At 37.6% G+C, this 26,796-nt stretch overlaps 2 protein-coding genes across 2 annotated transcripts in view; both read right to left on the bottom strand.

Annotated features, from left to right (window-relative positions):
* Window positions 1–887: 887 nt before the first annotated feature.
* Window positions 888–2,457, bottom strand: LOC117329482. The gene is made up of 2 exons (XM_033887439.1): window positions 2,156–2,457; window positions 888–2,055 (listed from the first exon to the last, which is right to left on the bottom strand). Exons 1-2 carry the CDS (start codon window positions 2,235–2,237, stop codon window positions 1,202–1,204), a joined length of 936 nt encoding a protein of 311 aa, XP_033743330.1. The 5' UTR covers window positions 2,238–2,457; the 3' UTR covers window positions 888–1,201.
* A 2,742-nt stretch (window positions 2,458–5,199) lies between these two features.
* Window positions 5,200–26,796, bottom strand: part of LOC117329481 (transient receptor potential-gamma protein-like) — a 62,577-nt gene continuing 40,980 nt past the window's right edge. The window contains 11 exon segments of the mRNA XM_033887438.1: window positions 5,200–8,811; window positions 15,646–15,775; window positions 15,777–15,836; window positions 16,600–16,641; window positions 17,014–17,208; window positions 18,558–18,753; window positions 19,384–19,736; window positions 20,303–20,442; window positions 20,928–21,077; window positions 23,518–23,752; window positions 23,987–24,523. Of these exon segments, the coding sequence (XP_033743329.1) occupies window positions 8,258–8,811; window positions 15,646–15,775; window positions 15,777–15,836; window positions 16,600–16,641; window positions 17,014–17,208; window positions 18,558–18,753; window positions 19,384–19,736; window positions 20,303–20,442; window positions 20,928–21,077; window positions 23,518–23,752; window positions 23,987–24,523 (2,592 nt within the window). The 3' untranslated portion in view covers window positions 5,200–8,257.

The following is a 26,796-nucleotide window of genomic DNA, read 5'->3' as shown; positions in this document are numbered from 1 at the left end:
GTAACTAATAACTGCAACTAAAACAGGCGTTCTAGAAGGACGAGTCTTTCATGTAACTAATAACTGGAACTAAAACAGGCGTTCTAGAAGGGCGAGTATTTCTTGTAACTAATAACTGGAACTAAAACAGGTGTTCTAGAAGGGCGAGTATTTCTTGTAACTAATAACTGGAACTAAAACATATGTGTTCTAGAAGGACGAGTCTTTCTTGTAACTAATAACTGCAACTAAAACAGGTGTTCTAGAAGGGCGAGTATTTCTTGTAACTAATAACTGGAACTAAAACAGGAGTTCTAGAAGGACATGTATTTCTTGTAACTAATAACTGGAACTAAAACAGGCGTTCTAGAAGGATGAGGTTTTCTTGTAACTAATAACTGGAACTAAAACAGGTGTTCTAGAAGGACGAGTCTTTCTTGTAACTAATAACTGGAACTAAAACAGGTTTGCAACTAAAACAGGCGTTCTAGAAGGATGAGTCTTTCATGTAACTAATAACTGGAACTAAAACAGGTTTGCAACTAAAACAGGTGTTCTAGAAGGACGAGTCTTTCTTGTAACTAATAACTGGAACTAAAACAGGTTTGCAACTAAAACAGGCGTTCTAGAAGGATGAGTCTTTCTTGTAACTAATAACTGGAACTAAAACAGGTTTGCAACTAAAACAGGTGTTCTAGAAGGACGAGTCTTTCGTGTAACTAATAACTGGAACTAAAAGAAGTTCTAGAAGGACAAGTCTTTCTTGTAACTACATTTATGTAATAACTGCAACTAAAACAGGTGTTCTAGAAGGACGAGTCTTTCTTATACCAAAACGTTTGAGTTAAAAAACATGGGATTAGTGTGTGGTTTGTTTAAAGTCCCAGAAAAATAACAGCAATACAAAACAAATTCAACCATGCCTTTATTCCATGAAGAAATGACGAATCCCTGTAGAAACAGCAATGTGTATGAACTAAATGAGACATGTACAGCAATTTGTAAGAACTTTTAATAAAGCAATCTGTACAAATTGTGGATACACCAATCTGTACAAATTGTAGATACACCGATCTGTACAAATTGTGGATACACCGATCTGTACAAATTGTAGATACACCAATCTGTACAAATTGTAGATACACCGATCTGTACAAATTGTGGATACACCGATCTGTACAAATTGTGGATACACCAATCTGTACAAATTGTAGATACAGTGCTATGTACAAATTGTAGATACACCGATCTGTACAAATTGTAGATACAGTGCTATGTACAAATTGTAGATACACCGATCTGTACAAATTGTAGATACACCAATCTGTACAAATTGTAGATACACCAATCTGTACAAATTGTGGATACACCAATCTGTACAAATTGTAGATACACAGATCTGTACAAATTGTGGATACACCAATCTGTACAAATTGTAGATACACCAATCTGTACAAATTGTGGATACACCAATCTGTACAAATTGTAGATACACCGATCTGTACAAATTGTAGATACACCGATCTGTACAAATTGTAGATACACCGATCTGTACAAATTGTAGATACACCGATCTGTACAAATTGTAGATACACCAATCTGTACAAATTGTGGATACACCAATCTGTACAAATTGTAGATACACCAATCTGTACAAATTGTAGATACACCAATCTGTACAAATTGTAGATACACCAATCTGTACAAATTGTAGATACACCAATCTGTACAAATTGTAGATACACCAATCTGTACAAATTGTGGATACACCAATCTGTACAAATTGTAGATACACAGATCTGTACAAATTGTGGATACACCAATCTGTACAAATTGTAGATACACCAATCTGTACAAATTGTAGATACACCGATCTGTACAAATTGTAGATACACCGATCTGTACAAATTGTAGATCCACCAATCTGTACAAATTGTAGATACACCAATCTGTACAAATTGTGGATACACCAATCTGTACAAATTGTAGATACATCAATCTGTACAAATTGTGGATACACCAATCTGTACAAATTGTAGATACACCGATCTGTACAAATTGTAGATACAGTGCTATGTACAAATTGTAGATACACCAATCTGTACAAATTGTAGATACACCGATCTGTACAAATTGTAGATACACCGATCTGTACAAATTGTAGATACAGTGCTATGTACAAATTGTAAATACAGCAATCTGTATGATGTAGACAACAATATGTATTGGGACCTTGAATGAAGGTGAAGGTCTTTCATTTGAACAATCGTTTTAGCCCTTTACCCGTGAATGCTACAAACCCAATATCAGGTCTCTGAGCCTCATGGTTATCAAAATGAAGTTTAAAGGTTTTAGCATATTTGACCCCTGTTACCTTTAATGAAGGTCAAGGTCATCTGTTTGATCAAATTTGGTAGCCCTTCATCCCAGCATGCTAAAGACCTAATATTGCGTCTCTGGGCCTTTTGGTTATAAAGAAGAAGTCGTTTAAAGATCTAGGCATATTTGACCCCTGTGATCTTGAATCAAAGTCAAGGTCATCCATTCGAACAAACTTGGTAGCCCCTCATCCCAGCATGCTACAGACCCAATATCAGGGCTCTGGGCCAGCTGGGAATTGAGAAGAAGTTGAAAACGTAAATTGTTTACGAAGCACGATGCCAGACAAAAAGCGATGCCAATAGGTCTCAGGTGACCTAACAAGCAGTAGATACACCAATCCGTGTAAACTGTAGATACAGTACAGTTATCTGTGTGAATGTACTGTAGATACAGAAAACTGTACATTAATAACTGTAGAAACAGCAATATGTACAATGTAGACAGCAATCAGTAATAACTGTTAATACAGCATTTACAGCACTTGCCTATCACTACCACTCAGTATAGTGGTGGGTCTATCACTATATATATATATAGCTACCACTCAGTATAGTGGTGGGTCTATCACTATATATATATATAGCTACCACTCGGTATAGTGGTGGGTAGTCAGTTTACTTGTTAACCCTGTTTTGTCAGCTGTCAGCACAACTTCGCTGTCAATGTAACTGGTACACTGTATTACCTTTCAACAAATTCAATTGTCAATATTTGTCATACCTGTCAAAGAGCCTTAATCTATCAGTATTTGTCATAATCTGTCAGAATTATCATAGTTTGTCATATGGCAGTCAAATATTGGTTACATGGTGGTCACATGATTTACAAATTGGTCACATGACAATATTTTGGTCACACGAGTTAAAATTTTGCCAATTGATTTAAATGCTGGTCTATGATAGTCAAGCATTGGTCACATGATATTCAATTTTTGGTCACATGACAGTCAAGTGAGAACTGTCAGACATTCAAACTATGGTCACATGATTCACAAATTTGTCACATGACAGAAAAGTTTGGTTTTACAAATTTGTCACATGACAGAAAAGTTTGGTTGTATGATTTACATGTTCATCACATGACAATCAAACACTGATCACATGCTTTTCATATATTAGTCACACAATGGTTAAGTGTTTATCACAAATGATGGTCACAACAATATAAACAACAAACTTATCTAACAGATAAACTCATGAACATGTATTTCACCTACAGTAGATAAACAAGTTGAAAACAGTTTATTTGGCATAACATCAAGCAAATTCCAATAACAAAGAGGCTGTGTGGCCTGTAGATCTGGATTTACAAACCAACAGTTGTCAATGACATATTATTGACAGAAAAAAAACAATACATGCACATAATAATGACATATTAATGGATTAAATACTAAAAAACAACACCACTACAAAGGTAGTAGTAATAAGATGAAATCGGAAATAAAAGGAAGAATTGCCAAGAAACTAATTATTGTCGGAGTCGTTGGATGGATGGACAGTTAACTCTTACTTTGGTTATTATGTGTATATCACTGTACAATGTAACAAGAACATACCACAGTCCGAGTCATATAATCTATATACAAAATGAAAGTAACACTTTATGGTCATATAACCTTCATGTACATACAGAATAAAAGTAACAATATGAAGTCATATAATCTATATACAAAATGAAAGTAACATTAAGTAGAGTCATTTTATCTGTGGACAAAATGAAAGTAACAATATCCAAAGAGGCTGTAGGACAATGATATACTATAAATGGAGTGGTATTGAGCATGGTGAATGTTATTATGCTGGTAAATTGTATCAAACATAACCATGAAAATTAAACCTGTGTGATAAATGTAGGATCAGCAGTCTGTCATGTTAGAACTACTAAACCTCAAAGTAATGTGTATCAGATTTAAACCTCACGAGAAACATACAAACAAATATCAAATGATTGTTAAAAACCTAGGCATATATACATATATTTGAAAATATTTTGGTTTGGATATTGATAACTATGTACTATCAGTATATGAAATAACAATTAACTCAGTTACCTATCTAATGTTGCCCATCACTCATTGACTCCTTTTCTCAACCATTTGTACATTTTTAGTTATTTTATTTAGGTTTTAAGCAGGTAACATGATCTTATATTCCGTCTGGATATCTTATTTCCCAAGCTGTAGGAAATATGAAATCCAGACAGGTAATGTTATTAAAACCTAAATGATAAATTTGTCATAATGTGCACACATTTACTAAAATAACAACTGATTCAAAAAATTTAAAAAAACAACAAGAGGCCCATGGGACTTGACGGTCACCTTGAAATATTTTAATTAATTTAATTGACCCATTTTGACCCAACATGTGCATACCATCAAGCTGTCGTCCCATGCTGTTAACAAAGTTAGAATGAATTTCAATAGAAATACAACAAATACCAGTCAAAAATGTGATTTTGCATATAAACAATAGTAAAGTTTACCCCCTCCCCAGGGGCAAACGTGAGACCCCAGGGTCATGAAATTCATAATTTTGGTAAAGCACCTTAAGACCCATCTATCTACCAAAAGTATTCAATTCTATCTTATTTGGGTCTTGAGAAGAAGATATTTGAAATTTCAGTCAATTTGACCATTTTTAGCCCGCCCATCAGCCCCTAGGGGTCAGTCAGGGCTACATGTAACATGTGCATACCATCAAACTGTCATTGCATGCTGATAATGTTAACAAAGTTAGAATGAATTCCAATACAAATCCAACAAAAATGTGATTTCCTATATAAACTATAGTAAAGTTTACCCCCTCCCCAGGGGGCAAACTTACGAGACCCCAGGGTCATGAAATTAACAATTTTGGTAAAGCACCTTAAGACCCGTGCATCTATGAAGAGTGTTTGATGCACCATATCTGAGAGTAAAGAAGAATTGAATTTTGACGTTTTAGTCAATTTGATCCTTTTGGACCCGCCCCTCAGGTCCCTGGGGACCATATAATTCACAACTTTGGTTGACCTTTAGCTATAGAAGATTCCTATTTGGTTTTGCGGTTTTGGAGAAGATGTCGAAAATATAGATTGTTTACTGACGAACGACGACGCACAAAAGGCGATTAGAACAGGTCACTTGAGACTTAATTCATCTCATGTGACCTAAAAAAATGTAGAAACGTCATCTGCTCTGTGGCAGGCGAACCATACACATTCTGTGATTTCTGCTGGAGATATTACATTCATTTTTATATTACTTTTACATGACTTTACATTACCTGTGAATAATCAGAATATAGATTCTGTATGGGCCTGTATCCCTCACCTGTTTCTAAAGAACATTGAAATTGATCCAAGTCATTTATGCAGTTGCTAATATGATAACCACTTGATTCAAATATACCAGTAGGCTAGGTTTATTCATGGTAGCCCTTCATTTCAGCATATTGCTTGCTCATTATCAGGTCTCTGGGTTTCTTGATTATTGTTAAGATTTGTTAAGATTTTGACATATTTGACCCCTGTGACCTCGATAGTCTGCCAAGATAATTTATTTAAAAAAACTTGGTAGACCTTTATTCCAGCATGCTACAGACAATATATCATATCTGTGAGCCTCTTTCTTATTAACAAGAAGTCATTTAAAGATATTAGCAAATTTGACCCCTGTGACCTTGAACAAAGTTGAAAGGCCTTCATCCCAGCATGCTACAAGCCCAATATCGTTCCTGTGGGCCTCTTGGTTCTTGAGAAGAAGTCATTTAAATGTTTTAGCAGATTTGACCCCTGTGACCTTGACTGTAGGTCAAGGCCATTCATTAAAACAAACTTGTTAGCCCTTCACCCAAGCATACTACAGGCCAATATTAGGCCTCTGGGCCTCTCGAGTATTGAGAAGAAGTTATTTAAAGAGAAAAGTTGACTCTGGATGGACAGACGATGGATGCTGTACCACTGCCTAAGCTTACTTGCCCTTTGGACAGGTGAGCTAAACATCACAGGTGGATGATTGGCTAATCAATTGTTTTAGATTTTCTTTTGCAGTAAGACAAAAAGCCATATCTAGGTGTCATCAAACATAAACCAAACAAGTACTGGTACATAAATGTATATATCTATATTTGTACATCTCCAAAATACATCAGTTGTTCTCTATATATCTTTATCTTTTCAGCATCCTTATTGGTGAATGTGTTGGTATGACAATAAGGAAACAAGTAATAAGCTCCCTACATTATAAATCACTCTCTATTCCTATCTATATTTTTTACCAGGGGTGCAGGGGAACTAATTGCCAGTCCAGAACGCCATTGAGAACATCCAATTTTGTCGGGACAGATATTCCAAAGGTGCAGAAAAGATGTACATCAAAAGCACCCCTGCATTTTAAAGACTATAACTGCATGGTAGATTCCCTTATATACATTTAGGCCTAACAGATAGTAATGGTATTGATCTGACTATAAATGTCACTACTGGGTACTTGTGTGATCATTGTGACTGCATAAACACATTACTATGGGGACGACAACCAATGCATTTGTCAAAATGGCTGTTAACATTGTCAGTAACGTATGATTTCATTTTCTTTAATTAAATTAGAACTTAATCATCGAAGTGTAGAAAATATAAATACAATCACTTACCTGTCTGGTATGGCATTAATAGTCAATATGAATGACAAAGCTTTGGTAACAAACATAGGTACCATCCCATGCTAGCTCACAATATGTGCTGTGTCATTCATAGGGACTTATAAATGCCATATCAGGACAGATAAATGTTTAATATATATACAACTGTGACTAGACATACCCAAATTGAAAACAAGTACCAAATGAATATATGTACAAGTATAATAACATAAGAATAATATTTATCCAGCATGTTAACATTATAAACATATGGGTGAGTAATCCCCTAATATACATTCTCTTTTTATAAAATCCTGTCATATTTCCCTCAATCTCTACCATCCTCCTCAAACTTTAACAAATCACTCTAACATTAACATCCGTCTTTAACTTTTACATCTTCAACAACCTCGCTTTCATTCAGGCCTTGGGTATCTGTATGACAAGTGGCCCAAAGGACCTGTATCGCTCCCCTGGATAAAAACAAGTAACATGACAAAACAATACTAGAAATATCTATTCTAGGTTCCCACAGGCAAAATCTTGGGACCTTAATTTGGCTGTATGGAACTTTGGAGCTTTGTGATTAATATATAGCCCATGCTAATCTTAGACAATGTCAATGACAATCTCTCAATGTATTTTAGAAAAAAAAAATTTCACCAGCATGGATGACATTACATGCTTGCATTTATCCTCACTATACATCCTAGGATTTAGACAAAAAAATTAGAGTTTTTTCTGAAGTTTTCATTCCTGTCACTTTAAAAGTAGGTAAAGGTCATCTATTTATGAATTATAGTGCACTTTTCATCACAGGAATACTCATTATGAATTTACTGGCTAAATATCAGGACCTTTGGCCTTTTGCAGACAAAAAAAAAGAAAGGGATATTTTTAATCTGTTACCAATTATAGTCAAAGTTTTACATTGACAACAACTAATACTCAAAGTTGACCTTTATTGACCTAGCCATGGTGAACGGAATTAAATACTGGAATTGAAATGTCTAACTATCATCAATCTAGACACCAAGGATTTTTAAATATTATATTCGAGTTTATTAAACTGATGACGGAAACTGCACCATACCATATAATGTCATTGGTACCTCATGCCAGCTGGGCTAATAAAACCGGGTATCTATCACTGCAAAGGTGTCTGTACGATACAACGACGAAAGGTATCTGAATGACTGTTGAACATTTAGACTTCTCAGTGATCCATATACACATATAACCCTTTGCTCAACTATTTCATGTATCAACAATCATAAAAACGTAACACGCTTTCCCGATCTGTCTGTGTGACCTTCACCTGGACTGTAATTAGATAACATAGCAAAATCAGGGTCAAGGTAGGACCCTGGATTACGTTCATGTTTGGATGGTCTCTGTGTGTCAGCCTCAAATTTGTCAGTCATCTTGGGGCTATAGTTGCTGTGTTCTGAGTTGAGGTCGATGGATTCCCCAAGCCCTTCATCTGTACGGAGGGCCTGTAAGTGTAGCGAAGCTTTCTGCTTGCGTTGTAATACTGACCCGCTCTGTCCCGATGATTCTGGGGAAAAATCAATGAGGTTGGAGGTACTGGGTGAGGGGGAGATTGACCCTACCCCCAAGAGTCCTTCCCCCAGGGAACTGGTTGTGTCCCCAACACTTTCCTCCACTATTGTATCTGGAATTGTACTTCCATTTCCAAATGTAGGTGTGGTAGGCTTAGATCCGAGGTCGAGACACCCGTTACTGGGAAACCCTCCAGACATCCCTTTCCCAAACGATCGGTTCAACATCTGAGTACGCTTACGGGAGCTCAGTCTTCGTCGATCTGTTAATCAAAATATTACATTGTCTTAATCATTAAGAACATATGTTTTGTTTTCTGAACATATCTTTTCATAAAAAAACTAATTTTGTTATGACATTACAATTTAATACAAAGTTCATTCTAACATTAATTTTTATATGGCAACATAATTCATAAATATATGCAGGCATGATAACAGCACCAATTCTGAGAGTATCATTGTAATGTATTGTATTCAAATATTATGCCAGATGTATAACACTTAATGATATAGAAATACAATAGTTCATTAATATAAAAATCCAGTAAGATAAAACTGTTTTATTCTTTTTAATTATCATCATCATATTAGAAAACAACGTACATTTAATTAACTAACCAAACAACATCACAAAAATCAATATTTAACCACAACAGATCACAGACCAACCATGCAGTATGTGTCACTGATGGACCATGAAGGATCACAGACAAACCATGAATCACAGACCAACCATGCAGTATGTGTCACCGATGGACCATGAAGGATCACAGACAAACCATGAATCACAGACCAACCATGCAGTATGTGTCACTGATGGACCATGAAGGATCACAGATCAACCATGCAGTAGGTGTCACCGATGGACCATGAAGGATCACAGACAAACCATGGATCACAGATCAACAATGCAGTATGTGTCACCGATGGACCATGAAGGATCACAGACCAACCATGCAGTATGTGTCACCGATGGACCATGAAGGATCACAGATCAACCATGCAGTATGTGTCACTGATGGACCATGAAGGGTCACAGATCAACCATGCAGTATGTGTCACTGATGGACCATGAAGGGTCACAGATCAACCATGCAGTATGTGTCACTGATGGACCATGAAGGGTCACAGATCAACCATGCAGTATGTGTCACCGATGGACCATGAAGGATCACAGACCAACCGTGCAGTATGTGTCACTGATGGACCATGAAGGGTCACAGATCAACCATGCAGTAGGTGTCAACGATGGACCATGAAGGATCACAGATCAACCATGCAGTATGTGTCACTGATGGACCATGAAGGGTCACAGATCAACCATGCAGTATGTGTCACTGATGGACCATGAAGGGTCACAGATCAACCGTGGATCACAGACCAACCGTGCAGTATGTGTCACTGATGGACCATGAAGGATCACAGACCAACCGTGCAGTATGTGTCACTGATGGACCATGAAGGACCACATACCAACCGTGGATCACAGACCAACCATGCAGTGTCACAGATGGACCATGAAGGATCACAGACCAACTGTGCAGTATGTGTCACTGATGGACCATGAAGGACCACAGACCAACCGTGGATCACAGATCAACCATGCAGTGTCACAGATGGACCATGAAGGATCATAGTTCAACAATGAAGGATCACCATCACTGATGAACCATGAAACTTTTAAAGACTCTTTCTAGAAATTATTGTCAGCATCAAAATATCTCTCTTGGTCAGTTTGGACAATTGGTGGGAATACCCTAGGCCAATATATCTATGATCAGACTGCATGAATATAGAAAATTATCAGGGAATGTGGAACTTAAGAGTCACTGGATCATAGATTTTATTGGGTAAATAAAAAAGTGTGTATGCTGTTCACTTTCTGCTGGGATCATAATTTCATCACTTGATTAATATAAATAAAGCTTATGTCTTGTCCTTTTAAAATGCATACAAGTATTTCAAACTGTTTACTTTGTTGCAATTTTATGCATCATAAGAAATCCGAACTTGTGTAAACTATCCCGCTAAACTCACCAGTTATATCTGTATACATGACAAACAATATTTACACACAACTACAGTCAATCTTCTATACATGCATGTAAACACTAATACAAGCTCTCCTCATACCAGAGGTCTAGAGAGTCTGTATCCTAGCAGAACCACATAACATGTACAAAAGCTTCAGCTACTGTATCTACTAATGATGACAATTTTCCAATAAATAACACTTAAGTTTCTAGACATAAAGATGTTTTCTAACAAGAGGCCAATACGGCCTGTATCGTTCACCTGGATATTTCTCCAAATATGACAAAAACTTCTATTTCAATTATATAATAACCACTTTCCCCATTAAGGATCTAAAATTGATTTAATTGGTATAAAAACAAGAGGCACAGAGGGCTTGTATCACTCACTTGGTTGGATTTTACCAAACATCCAAATAATATTATGTTCATGTTCAATTTAATTTGTTGATAGCTTTATTTGTTGATGTCAACTAGTACTGCTTCAAAGATAAAACCCAGAAACAAAGTCCAGACTCCCTAGGGGTGTGAAAAGACCCCAGGGATTGTTTTTACAACATGATTGTGTTTAAAGGAACTAAGTCCCTTGGGGTGGGGAAAGACCATGGGCTTATCTTTATATCAGGATTGTGTTTATCTCATCATGACCAGCAATGCTGTATATGGTTATGGGGTCCGGATCTCTACATTTCAAAGATATTACATAGAAACAAATTATAAATGTTAAGAGGAGGGGGAAACCCCAGGGCCTGTTTTTACATCAGGGCCATGTTTATCCCTTGATGTCCAGCAATGCTATATATGGTTATGGGATTGGGATCTAGACAGTTTCAAAGATAATATAACAGAGGAATCAAGTCCTTAGGGTGGGGAAAGACCCCAGAGCCTATTTTACAACAGGGTTGTGTTTATCTCTTTATGCCCAACAATGCTTTATATGGTTAGAGCAAAAGAGCCAAATTGCTCTCTTTCGACCCTTCTCCTCAGCCCCCTGGGGTTCAACTGCACAATCTGCAGCTTATTGAATCCCGATCACCTAAACCAGTCATATATGAGTAATATTCATCACTTAGTTCCAGAGAAAAAGTTGTTTATATCAATATAGCCAAATTGACCCCTTTTGGCCCCACTTCTCAGGTCCCCAGGGGATGGTCAGCCCCACCATTTGTACAATTTTGAGCCTACACTCCATAAGGATGCTTCTGAACAAATTTTGTCAAATTCCGATCAGTGGTTATGAAGAAGAAGTCTATTGTTGACGGACAGATGACGGACGACGGATGCCAGTACGGTATGGCATAAGCTCACCTTGGTCATTCGGACAAGGTGAGCTGATAAATCAGAGAAAAATACAAGTGGCTACTTAAAGAGGAACAGACTGTTAAACATTTCTCCTTTTTTCCATGTTACCCTTCATACCTCAGGCTGATTCAAAGACCAAAACCCTTTCAGGATCAGCTAAGATATATGTCAGAGTAGTAGCCCTGTGACACAGTCCCCTGGTCCTAATATCAGGAATATATGTGTATCTCACATCTAGCAAATTTTAAAGTTATTTGATATGATTTCAGACTCATTTCATTAGTATTCAATCAATGCTGAAGGGCGATGGAGGCTGCGCCATAGCATAAGCCCACCTTCAGGACAGGTGAGCCAATAAGAAAATTCAGATCTACATGTATCTATCAACTGAACCAGGTCCAGATGTGTAAGGCTGTCAGGACTGAGAATCACATGTGTCAAGTTTGGACTGGAGCCACAGTTTAGTTGGCATTCTCATCACAAAATTTTGTTCTCAAATAGAAGTTTAATCTAAGAAAATGTATCATTTTCATTTATATCACTTTTTTCTTCTTTAAAACTGGATTCATTTCAGAAGACGGCATTGTAATAAGGTGTTTAAACAACAAGAATGATTGAATTTAAGTAACAATCCACGAACATCAACTTTTGAAAGACCGAAGATCTTCAGATTTCCAGTTTTGACCCCCGAATAAGTATTGGGGAACAGCATTCATAAACGGAAGCAGCATTCATGAGAGGGTCCAGCATGCTTTAATGAGGATAGGGGGAACATGCACGACAAGTAGGGCAAATGAGAATGGATGGGAAATACTGTACGAGGAGGTGGTGAGGAATCTATCAGAGGAGAAAATCATAATGGGTGTAATTGCTATAAGCTAAAAATGTTATTTGGTAATATATAAGCTGTGGTATACCACCTTATAAGTCAATTAAAGATTTTGTAGTGTTTTATTCACCTTCCAAGCTTTGGAACCAACATGTTCATCAGCTACTACACCCAAAGATAGAAATAACAAGGTCATACAGATTCCCATTGAACAAGGAAATAGTTATACAGTATAAAAAGGGGTAAAGTGTCAAGGTCACTCAAAAACTGTCATTTACAATCAAGGTCATGCCATTGAAGGCTGAAATACAATGTTCAAAAACTTCAACCAAAAATGTAATATCAAATGCATTCAAATATCTGAAGACTGAGACTGAGTCAAGGACATTCAAACAGGAGAAATGAGGATGAAGATGTCAAGGTCATTTAAACATCAGGAAATGATTGAGGATGAGATGTCAAGGTCATTCAAACATCAGAAATGAGGATGAAAATGTGACAGGTCATTCAAACATCAGAAAAGAACACTGAGATGCCAAGGTCATTCAAACATCAGAAATGAAGATTGAGATGTCAAGGTCATTCAAACATCAGAAATGAAGATTGAGGTCAAAAGTAGATAGAATTAGCAAAACGAAATTAAAAAACAAAAATCAAAGAAATTTCATGGTCATTTTGGTATTAATTTAAACATAAAGGTTGTACTGATCAAATCGCACGTAATACAGTTATGATCATGACACAAGTACAACTATCTCTTAATAGTAAGCATGATCAGTACACATGTCCATTATATCTGACGGTAAATAAGTATTGTATCCGGTAGTAAATGTGTATTGTATCTGGTAATAAATATGTATTGTATCTGGTAGTAAATATGTATTGTATCCAGTAGTAAATGTGTATTATATCCGGTGGTGAATATTATTGTATCTGGTAGTAAATATGCATTGTACGTATCCAGTAGTAAATATGCATTTTATCCAGTAGGAAATATGTATTGTATCCAGTACGTAGTATAGTCAAACCAGAATGACCTGTCGCGTTGACCTTTTCTGGAATATTCAAAGTGGGTAGTTCTATTTGTGCACAGGTGTGTTAACAAAACATATTGATTAGGAATACTACTGTGTCCAGCAGGGTGCTGTTTTGGACCATTTGTTTTTGTTACAATTTTATATTGACAACACAGGGATTGTCTCATTTATTTGTGATGCATGGTTTACACATATTGAAGTAACTAAATATGTGATCAATTGTTCACATGTTAACAGTTTTGTCGCCAAATCTTGACCAGTACAAATACAAATGATGCTGATGATAAGGTTTGTTACATTATATATACAAAGCACCTATTTTCCCTAAATGACTATAGACTCGTTTGTAATCAATATGCTAATTAAAGTTCAACATGACGGGTCATTCTGGTCAGACTATAAAAATGTATTGTATGTGGTAATTGATATGTCTATTGTATCTGGTAGTAAATATGTCTTGTATCCAATAGTAAGTACGGTAAACCTCTGGTTAGTTCGAACAAAATTAATAAATATTGACGACCCTGTATATCTGTTGTATCTGGGAATATATATTTTTATGATGAACATAATCAGTAATCTACTGTAAATTTTTAAGTGCTATTTTGAAGTTTATATTTATAACAACTAATATAGAGGGCAGAACATCTGGCTACCAGGCCTTAGGATTAAGGAAATTGGAGAGGTCAGAAGTCAAGGTCAGATGAGGTCAGATGTATGATACAAACAAGAAGCAGTGTTAGCACATAAGTATAAGCAGATCTGAGTCTGACAGACAGTGAGATGATAGTGCAGTAATCTAATCTAACTGGCATTGCAAATATACACAGCATTCTAAATCACCTGATAGTGTTTCCACGGCAACCACAGACATTGTACTCTCAAATCCAAAAGTCCAGGGCAGTGTCACCTATACAAGTGAAATCTCCTGGCAAGAAATAGCCATATAGTCCAAAATTACAGTGCTGACTTGTTTCCTGTTACCGCAGTGCCATCTAGTGGGGTTTCCTGTTACCAACTGCACTATTAGCATTGACCTGGTTGTTTCTGTTATCAACGCTATCAGTACTGTCATTTTGCAGTGTCATCTAGTGGGGTTTTCCAGTTAATTACCAACTGCACTGCATCATCGACCTATGACAGTGCCACCTAGTGAATAATTTCTGTTACTACACAGTCACACAGCTTTGCCAGCATGTAAATAGATCCATCACAACATACAAATTTGGAATCACTACTTATCTAAAATATCAACATTAACCAAAATCTATTTTAAGTCTACAAAATGACATCATTATATTTTAGTCAATGATATTATGACAAACAGAATCTTATGTTCTCTATGTTAGACCCGTAATATCTGTACAACCAGCACACTTCTCATCTTCAATGCATAAACAACATGTAAGGTGATTTAACAGAGGAAATGAAGGTAGTGCAGAGTCATCTAAAAAGGCCTACAAAACCACGCCTCTAACACATATCCAGTCCTACAACAAATGCACTTTTCAAAAAGCTTTCAAATTAAATTAATTCAGATAAATCGAAACTCAAAAACACACATTAGAAAAAAAATAAAATATGCTAAAAATCTTTTAAATAAAACCACAAAATAAATTAAATAGATTAAGAATATAATGTAAATAATGAGACTAATAACAACTACTCTGCCAAACGTTATTCAAAGGGGGAAAAGGATTTATCAGAAATAGCACAGACAACATCTACAACCCCAAAACCCTCAACACAACAGTTAGGGAGTGCCAAAGGAGACCCAATTCAAAAGCTGTGCAGCCAAAGGGATTGCACATGCTCAGTCTGGTGTTAAATTCTGTGAGTCGAAGCTATCGGATAAACTGCCGACAAGCTGTTTCCAGTATCGCAGTTTCTTACTCGTAGGCTTTGGCTGGTTGGGATTGGGAGTTTTCATTCCGTTGCTGCGTAGAATTTCTAGAAGCTCATAACGAAATGAAGAAATGTCTTGTTTAATCTCACTGACATCATCCTCTGTGACGCCTTCTCCCTCTCTCAGGACCACGCTGTTTTTGCATGATGTAACGCTTTATAAGGTCTCTCATCACAGCCTGAAACAAAATATACAAGAGATGATAGCTGTTCATCGTTTTAACATATCTGGTAACTCAGGTTTCTTCAAAATGACATAAAAAGTTACAACATCACTGACAGTGTATACACTGATTTTAATTAAAATGGCACCCTCTCTATTGAAATATATCTCATTAAAGCCAACAAAAGAAAAAAAAATGTATGTAATGATTGGTTATAAAACAGTAGGTAATATACACAATAAAGAGGCAGAGCATGATAGCATGTCTTCTGGATGTAATTAATTACTTATTCGCTTTAATATAAAAGATAAAATTAATTAAAGTTCAAACTGTTGGATGGTAGTTATTTACAGGAAGTAACTTTTGGTATTTTAAGAATTATACAAGAACATATTCTTGCTTTCAATCATTCAAAAATAGTCTTTATCAGGGATGTAGCAAAGTGGAACACATTGTCATAAAATAATTACTTGAGTAACAAGTAGCTGTTAGTATTTCAGTTCATAAGAAACAGCTTCATCACTGATGTGTAGACAAGGGAAGCTACTGTAATCTAGATACTGTTGAAACTGCGGCCTTATCTCTAGCCTCGTTAATCCAGCATCAATTAAATCTTAGCCTCGTTTATCCAGCAGTAAATCTTAGCCTCGTTAATCCAGCAGTAAGTAATTTTGGTGTTTTTATATTAAAAATAATCCCTGAACCTAGCTGTCTTACATGTGGCAGGTGCTGGTAGTGTTCTACAAGAGTTACCTCCCTTGCTCCATTATCAACTCACCTGATATCGAATTTCTCTCTCATTTATCTTCTTAACAATTTTCTAGAACAAAAATATACAAAGTATACACATTAATTTAATGTAATTTTATGCTAATTCTAGCAAATTCAGTCGTTTAATTAAATTTACTGAATTTATTATCAATATTATTATCATAATAATAATCTGGACAGACTCGTCCTATATCACTCAAAATCAGCTTATTTGCAAACAGCACATTTTGTCAAGTCTTTGAAAGTACTTTTTTTTCTAATTTTACACATGGTTTCCCTCTGATGTAAATATGGAAGCTTGTCAAGTATGCATGTACCTAATCCCTACATCACGATGGTATCATTAAACCACTGGCTATTTTATCATATGTTTATTATCTTTAACATCAGTTAAACACTAGCTGATCTGAAGATTACTCACACGTATACTTTGCCAGCGACTCCTCTTCTGGTGTTTGGAACAGGCACATAGTTTAGACTTAAACCACAGGAGTAGGTAGTAGAAAGTTTTTGGGGAAGGGATTATGTTAAATGGTGGAGGTAATGTTCCACTGTCTTCAAAATAGCTGATCCACAGCTTAGACCGTGCAAATTTCCACTCTTCATCCGCCTGACTCTACTCGAAAAACACAATATACAAGACAATTATATTCTGCAATATAGTACAGTAGATGAATGACAATATGTGATAACTAAGGTAAAATAGGTATGTTGTACCAATATAAAATTGTTGATATTGAAGCCAGTAATCTAGAAGAGGTCCAGAGGGTCTGTATTGATCACTTGGAAATAAGCAATCATGGCAATTAAGCATAACAATGGAACATTTTGTTGTCATTTTTAATATTTGTCTATCTATGTACATACAGGGGAAAATACCATCATCTGATCTCAGGGGTGCTCAAGTTCCTTAAAAAAATAATGTGTATTTACTTTGTCTTGGGCCTATAGAATTTCAATGCACAAGAACTAATATTTTTTTTAATATAAGCTTGTACAGGTATATATAAATAGATAGAAATTACCTAGTTTTTGAAGTTTACAATTTTAAAGGAAATATGTATATACTTTTTTGTAGGTAAAGAGAATGTGATATAAATATACAGATGAAAGGAGATAAGTATGTAAGTAAAGGGAGATTATCATGTCGATAACGGGAGATATGTTTAGTTAAGCAATGTAGATAAATGGAAAGAAGTAAGTAAATGGAGAAAAGTATGTAAGAAGAGGGAGAAAAGTATGTAAGTAAAGGGAGATAAGTATGTAAGTAAAGGGAGATAGGTATGTAAGTAAAGGGAGATATGTATGTAAGTAAAGGGAGATATGTATGTAAGTAAAGGGAGATATGTATGTAAGTAAAGGGAGATAGGTATGTAAGTAAAGGGAGATAGGTATGTAAGTAAAGGGAGATAAGTATGTAAGTAAAGGGACATAAGTATGTAAGTAAAGGGCGATAAGTATGTATGTAAAGGGAGATAAGTATGTAAGTAAAGGGAGATATGTATGTAAGTAAAGGGAGATATGTATGTAAGTAAAGGGAGATAAGTTTGTAAGTAAAGGGAGATATGTATGTAAGTAAAGGGAGATATGTATGTAAGTAAAGGGAGATATGTATGTAAGTAAAGGGAAATAAGTTTGTAAGGACAGGGAGATAAGTATGTAAGTAAAGGAAGATAGGTTTGTAAGTAAAGGGAGGTAAGTATGTAAGTAAAGGAAGATAGGTTTGTAAGTAAAGGGAGATAAGTATGTAAGTAAAGAAAGATAGGTTTGTAAGTAAAGGGAGATAAGTATGTAAGTAAAGGGATTAAAGTATGTAAGTAAAGGGAGATAATTATGTAAGTAAAGGGAGATAAGTATGTAAGTAAAGGGAGATAAGTATGTAAATAAAGGGAAATATGTATGCAGAGACACATTGAAATGCATAAAGATAAACAGAGATGTATGTAAAGGAAAGTAGGGACTTACTGATATATTTTGGTATGAGTTGCTCATCATAGCAATGAGGAGATTAAGGAGGACAACTAGAGCTATCCAGCTGTAACTACCAAACATCAGCTTCCCGATGAACTCTGTGAACTCATGTGGCTCCTCCAGCTCGGCATGCTCCAAATCAACAAGTCCATATATTGACCAGTACAGACTCTGGATGATCTCAAACAAACTGTAACACAAAAGAGAATCTTGAGGATCTCAAACTGTAACTCAATAGAGTCTGGAGGATCTCAAACTGTAACTCAATAGAGTCTGGAGGATCTCAAACTGTAACTCAATAGAGTCTGGAGGATCTCAAACTGTAACTCAACAGAGTCTGGAGGATCTCAAACTGTAACTCAATAGAGTCTGGAGGATCTCAAACTGTAACTCAATCGAGTCTGGAGGATCTCAAACTGTAACTCAACAGAGTCTGGATGATCTCAAACTGTAACTCAATAGATTCTGGAGGATCTCAAACATAACTCAATAGAGAATCTGGAGGATCTCAAACTGTAACTCAATAGAGTCTGGAGGATCTCAAACTGTAACTCAATAGAATCTGGAGGATCTCAAACATAACTCAATAGAGAGTCTAGAGGATCTCAAACTGTAACTCAACAGAGAATCTGGAGGATCTCAAACATAACTCAAAAGAGAATCTGGAGGATCTCAAACTGTAACTCAATAGAGAATCTCAAATTGTAACTCAACAGAGAATCTCAAACAAAAGAAATAAAGTAGATATCTTGGATCTTAATGGTAACAAACAAACTAAAACTACTTTTAATTAGCAGGCCCAAGCATAGCGGTTACTTACTTTGCAAAGCTTTTGTAGCGTCTGTCACATGACGACTTTATGTTGTTAAGCTTGCATTCCTTCTCCCGGAGCGTTGCATAGTACCAGTAGAGGTGGTTAAGACCACAGGAGAATGAGAAAAGCACCATCATGTACACTATAGCAAATTTCATGATGTCCACGATCATCCGACCAAGGGAGATCTGAAGGGGCCCCAGGTGGGGGTTCACTGTAAACATGTAAATCAGTTTTAAAGAACTAAATATATTGGCTGCTGCAAACAAGGCCTCTGCAATCAGGTTGGGATCGTATGCATTCCAGTCTTTACGCTGGAGATTCGCTGATTCTTTGCCCTCCAATTTTTCTTGTTGGACCTGAAGATTAGAAATTGCCATTAGAATTTGGATCAGGTGAAGAAGTGGATATTTAATATGAACATATAAATGTTTTGATACCAATCTTTCTTCTTATCTCATCAAACTCATATTTTAAACTAAATGTGACCTTGTTAAATCCTAGGTTCATAAATATGTTGGAAACTATTAAGTGAAAATTTGAAATAATTAGATGAAATACTGTATTTTTACACTAATGATCAATAATTGAATAAAAACACTTTGATCTAGCTGACCTCGTTGACTTGACCTTTACATTCCACTAATAACGTAGGTGTAAACTATAAAATGACTGTATAATACTTTGTATGACACCACTTTACCTGTAGGTAAACTATATAATGACTGTATACATACAATGTATGACACTACTTTACCTGTAGGTAAGCTGTATAATGACTGTATAATACTTTGTATGACACCACTTTACCTGTAGGTAAACTACATTGTATATAATGACTGTATACATACAATGTATGACACTACTTTACCTGTAGGTAAACTATATAATGACTGTACACATACAATGTATGACACTACTTTACCTGTAGGTAAGCTATCACTCGCAGGGTCAATGTAGCAATATACAGAGAATTGGTGACAAAGTCTAGAATGTTCCACATATCATGGACGTATTCATGGGCCCCTTCGTCCCATAACTGCTTCACCTCTGCCCACACTAGACCTGTCAATATCAATAGGCTGCGTATTAGTACTACATATCACAGAGAGGGGTCTAATGTATCTTCCTCAGTAACCCAGAGTCACAGCATTTTTCTACTATTACAAGTGTTCAGTTGACCCAGAGTGTCCAGTGATACTGGTGCCACATCACCTCAGGCGTGATGAGGAAGATATCATTTTGTAACTAGGGAACTATTTTCCAAAACACCACTACTTTTTCTATAGTCAGTGGTAATACTTACAGGGTATTGCTTCTGTCATGTGTAAAACTCAAATATTCGAAACATCTTTCCGTCAATCTTTTTGTATTTTTCATGATTTGCAAACAACTGCACCATTTGAAACTAAATGTTTTCTGGCATATAAAATGTTTGATTTCTTTTCATATTCATCCACCTATCTGAGGAGTTATGTGAAGCACACAGATAAGTTCTGATTGTGTGCTTACAGTTTTGTCCTATATCTACAAGGGTTTTGTTCTCCTACCTGCAACATAGGCGAGGATCATCCACTCAACATTAGTGGCAGGTGCACCTCGTACCTCCTGGCTGATCTTGTCAATGTCAGGCACAGACTCCACTTTGGATGACCAGGGAAAAGGGATCTCCACCCGCTGGGACACCAGTATAAGTAACACTTGAAAAATATCAAAGGAAGGTCAAGGTCAGATATCAGTCATGATTGAAAAAAAAACAAGGGCCCAATGGGCCCAAATCGCTCACCTGCAATGCAGTGATCTTTTCATATATGGATCCTGCAGTTATTTGAAAGCATGCTACAGGACCAATATAATGTCTCTCTGCACTTTGGCTTTTCACTAAAAGTCATTTAAAGATTTAAGCATACTTGATCGACGTGACCTTGAATGAAGGTCAAGGTCATTCATTTGAACAAACTTGGTAGCCCTTCACCCCAGCATGCTACAGACCCAATATCAACTCTCTGGGACTCTTGGTTATTGAGAAGAAGTCGTTTAAAGATTTTAGCCTTTTTGACTCCTGTGACCTTGAATGAAAGTCAAGGTCATTCATTTGAACAAACTTGGTAGCCCTTCACCCCAGCATGCTACAGGCCAAATATTAGGTCTCTGGGACTCTTGGTTATTGAGAAGAAGTCGTTTAAAGATTTTAGCCTTTTTGACTCCTGTGACCTTGAATGAAAGTCAAGGTCATTCATTTGAACAAACTTGGTAGCTCTTTACCCCAGCATGCTACAGGCCAAATATTAGGTCTCTGGGACTGTTGGTTATCGAGAAGAAGTCGTTTAAAGATTTTAGCCTTTTTGGCCCCTGTGACCTTGAATGAAGGTCAAGGCCATTCATTTGAACAAACTAGGTAGCCCTTCATCCCAGCATGCTACAGACCCAATATCAACTCCCTGGGACTGTTGGTTATTGAGAAGAAGTCGTTTGAAGATTTTAGCCTTTTTGACCCCTGTGACCTTGAATGAAGGTCAAGGTCATTCATTTGAACAAACTTGGTAGCCCTTCACCCCAGCATGCTACAGGCCAAATATTAGGTCTCTGGGACTCTTGGTTATTGAGAAGAAGTCGTTTAAAGATTTTAGCCTTTTTGACTCCTGTGACCTTGAATGAAAGTCAAGGTCATTCATTTGAACAAACTTGGTAGCCCTTCACCCCAGCATGCTACAGACCCAATATCAACTCCCTGGGACTCTTGGTTATTGAGAAGAAGTTGTTTAAAGATTTTAGCCTTTTTGACCCCTGTGACCTTGAATGAAGGTCAAGGTCATTCATTTGAACAAAATTGGTAGCCCTTTACCGCAGCATGCTACAGACCCAATATCAACTCCCTGAGACTCTTGGTTATTGAGAAGAAGTCGTTTAAAGATTTTAGCCTTTTTGACTCCTGTGACCTTGAATGAAAGTCAAGGTCATTCATTTGAACAAACTTGGGAGCCCTTCACTCCAGCATGCTACAGGCCAAATATTTGGCCTCTGGGACTCTTGGTTATTGAGAAGAAGTCGTTTAAACATTTTAGCTTTTTTGACTCCTGTGACCTTGAATGACGGTCAAGGTCATTCATTTGAACAAACTTGGTAGCCCTTCACCCCAGCATGCTACAGACCCAATATCAACTCCCTGGGACTCTTGGTTATTGAGAAGAAGTCGTTTAAAGATTTTAGCCTTTTTGACCCCTGTGACCTGGAATGAAAGTCAAGGTCATTCATTTGAACAAACTTGGTAGCCCTTCACCCGAGCATGCTACAGACCCAATATCAACTCCCTGGGACTCTTGGTTATTGAGAAGAAGTCGTTTAAAGATTTTAGCCTTTTTGACTCCTGTGACCTTGAATGAAGGTCAAGGTCATTCATTTGAACAAACTTGGTAGCCCTTCACCCCAGCATGCTACAGACCCAATATCAAGTCCCTGGGTCTTTTGGCTATTTAGAAGAAGTCGTCTAATTTTTTTTTAGCCTTTTTGACTCCTGTGACCTTGAATGAAAGTCAAGGTCATTCATTTGAACAAACTTGGTAGCCCTTTACCCCAGCATGCTACAGACCCAATATCGACTCCCTGGGACTGTTGGTTGTTGAGAAGAAGTCGTTTGAAGATTTTAGCCTTTTTGACTCCTGTGACCTTGAATGAAGGTCAAGGTCATTCATTTGAACAAACTTGGTAGCCCTTCACCCCAGCATGCTACAGGCCCAATATTAGGTCTCTAGGCCTTTTGGTTATTGAGAAGAAGTTGCTTGAATGGAAAGTTGACGCCGGACGGACGGCCGGACGACGGACGCCGCGCCACGGCATAAGCTCACTTGCCCTTCGGGCAGGTGAGCTAAAAACGATATTAGGACACTCACCACCCATATGGTGACAGGAAAGAACAATTCATTGTTCATTGAATTATTTCGAATTGTTGACACTATTTTTTGAAAATAAAAGTTTCATTTTATCCAAATACACTTTTTTTTGTAATATGTTCTACTCCAATTTTTTTTTTAAAATCCTAAAGCATGGTATGCATTGATGGTAGACCGCGAGTAACAAAGACTATCCTCATCACAGCTTCAGAATCATTCGACTGTAGGAAGGATCAGATATGATACAAACCTAGAAATGTCAGGTACGAAGCACTGTGGCATATAAACTTTATAAAAGGTTTACGGAGCAGTTTCCCCGGGCCGCTCTTTGGTGCAATAAGGTAAAATACAGACAGGAAGGGGAACATAATTCCAATGAGCGAGGTAACAAGCAGACGGCGGATGATGCTATGACGACGGAATCCAGGCAAACCCTCATACCAGATAGAGGCTAGTAACTGCTGACAGTTGGGGTGAGCCACAAACTGTAAAATCAAAAGTAGAGAAAATTAACTTTACATTAAAACACAACTTCACTCACTCAACTTGACACTGATCAATACCATAAATAAATATGGAAAAGTTTTCCTTGACAATCATGACGTCACCTAACGATTTTTTCACCCATTTTTACCCCAGCCTCATTCCTCCCCCACATATTTTCAATGGCAATAGTAACACGACATTGTGAGGTAACATCTGACGTTCCTGTAGGTTACCTTTTTCTGGTTGAACTTTATCGCAAGCTTCAGTCTTGAGAGCCTCACTTTTTCCTCAGCGGGAGGTTCTGTCTGTTCAGGGGGAGTAACTCCATGATTACCAATGTCATGGTTTAAGATAATCTCAAGTTCCTTTGAGCCTCGTGTTTGCTCTAATAAATCAACTGCAAATTCCTTACACTTTTTAGCTAACTTTTCATAATCCAGTTTGAATTCATTTTCAAGTTTACTTAGTCTTTTCAATTCACGACTTAACTCAAAGGACGTAAGTATTGGATCTTTACTTGACAGTGCGATGAGGGATGGACTTGCTAAAGCACGGTATGCATTGATGCGTGACCGCGAGTGACGAAGACTATCCTCATTACTGCCGTGTAAACAATTTTTACATATACATCGCACATCATGAGGTTTGGGGATCCGATAGCCTCGGTCCAGCAACAGTTTGATAATTTCGTAATTGTCTCTGTGTGCAGCAAGTATGATAGGTGTTATATCTGGAGTGAAGGAACTGGAAGGAACGGTCTGGTGGAGGGCCTGAAACAAAGACAGAATGTATCATAAAAAATTGTATGACATGAATAAATACAAAGTGGGTTTTACAATTTAACCTTGACCTTTGTCCCAAGGGGTATGGTATACAGTATACAAGGTGAAACAGTAATTGGGAAATGGTAGATAGCTGTATTGATATGCCCATGATAAAATTAACATTTCCAGTCTTATGATAGTGATCTTGATCTTGTGATGTTGAACTCATTAGGTATCTAAAACAAGAGGCCCATGGACCTTCTATATAACAGATATCCCTATGCTGTTGTGGACTGGCATTTTGTATACTGCTAAATAATATCAAATATCTATAAAACGTTAAGATTTATAATGTACCAGAGTATCTTATTTTGATTACAATTAGTTTCCAATTTCTCAGCCCTTTAGAATGGATCAGGATAATAACATTCACACCATGAAATTATCATCTAAATTCATATCGTAATTCCAAACAAGTCTGAATTACCGGGTATTTCCAATTAAAATTCAATGAAATATTAATAAGGGCATATTACATCCTTTCCCCAGGAAGAAACATGCTGTTCTGGGATAATGAAAGTATACACACAATGTACAGTATAAATTGTTACAATGTACAGTATAAATTGTTACAATGTGCAGTACAAATTGCTACAATGTACAGTACAAATTGTTACAATGTACAGTATAAGTTGTTACAATGTACAGTATAAATTGCAGTATAAGTGATTACAGCGTACCAGACACAGGTGGTACTGACAGAAACAGTAACATTTAATATGAGAGGCAGTTAATGTCAGCACCAGAAGGAGTTTTCACAGAACCAGCTGACTGGCAGCAAACATAACTGATCTAATCATTTCTTTGTTTGTTTATAGTTTATATCACTCCAGAGAAAGCTTAGACAAACACATGGAATAATTAAGATAGAATCAGGATGGAAGCTGGCCTACTGTCCAGTACACTGACTAAGGTTGGGAGGAAATCTGGAGGGTGCAGATGTTCAGGAGGGATATGAATGTCTGATAGATCAGAAATAACATTCCCTCGTGTAAACATGTAAATGGCAGGGTGTGCAGGTATAGACTCCACATGTTGTTGCCCCTCCTCCCTTCCCAACCAGCATCCTACCATCACTATATGTGTCCACATAGCAGTACCCCGCCTCCCTCCCCACCCAACATCCTACCATCACTATGTGTCCACAGGGCAGTACCCCTCCTCCCTCCCCACCCAACATCCTACCATCACTATATGTGTCCACATGTCAGTACCCTCCTCCCTCCCCACCAAACATCCTACCATCACTATGCATCCACATAGTCGTACCCCTCCTCCCTCCCCACCCAACATCCTACCATCACTGTGTCCACATGGCCGTACCCCTCCTCCTTCCCCACCCAACATCCTACCATCACTATGTGTCCACATGGCAGTACCCCTCCTCCCTCCCCACCCAACATCCTACCATCACTATGTGTCCACATGTCAGTACCCTCCTCCCTCCCCACCCAACATCCTACCATCACTATGTGTCCACATGGCCGTACCCCTCCTCCCTCCCCATCCAACATCCTACCATCACTATGTGTCAACATGGCAGTACCCCTCCTCCCTCCCCACCCAACATCCTACCATCACTATGTGTCCACATATCAGTACCCTCCTCCCTCCCCACCCAACATCCTACCATCACTATGTGTCAACATGGCAGTACCCTCCTCCCTCACCACCCAACATCCTACCATCACTGTGTGTGTCCACATGGCAGTACCCTCCTCCCTCCCCACCCAACATCCTACCATCAATATGTGTCCACATGGCCGTGACCCTCCTCCCTCCCCACCCAACATCCTACCATCACTATGTGTGTCCACATGGCAGTACCCCTCCTCCCTCCCCACCCAACATCCTACCATCACTATGTGTGTCCACATGGCAGTACCCCTCCTCCCTCCCCACCCAACATCACTATGTGTCCACATGTCAGTACCCTTCTCCCTCCCCACCCAACATCCTACCATCACTATGTGTCCACATGTCAGTGCCCTCCTCTCTCCCCACCCAACATCTTACCATCACTATGTGTCCACATGTCAGTACCCTCCTCCCTCCCCACCCAACATCTTACCAGCACTATGTGTCTACATGGCCGTACCCCTCCTCCCTCCCCACCCAACATCCTACCATCACTATGCCTCCACATGGCCGTACCCCTCCTCCCTCCCTACATGACATCCTCCCACCACTATGCCTCCACATGGAGGTACCCCTCCTCC

The sequence above is a fragment of the Pecten maximus genome, chromosome 6, assembly GCF_902652985.1.
Source record: "Pecten maximus chromosome 6, xPecMax1.1, whole genome shotgun sequence".
In the NCBI taxonomy this organism is placed as follows: domain Eukaryota; kingdom Metazoa; phylum Mollusca; class Bivalvia; order Pectinida; family Pectinidae; genus Pecten; species Pecten maximus.
Note: the sequence above shows the minus strand (reverse complement) of the source record. Positions and strands in the feature narration are given on the sequence as shown.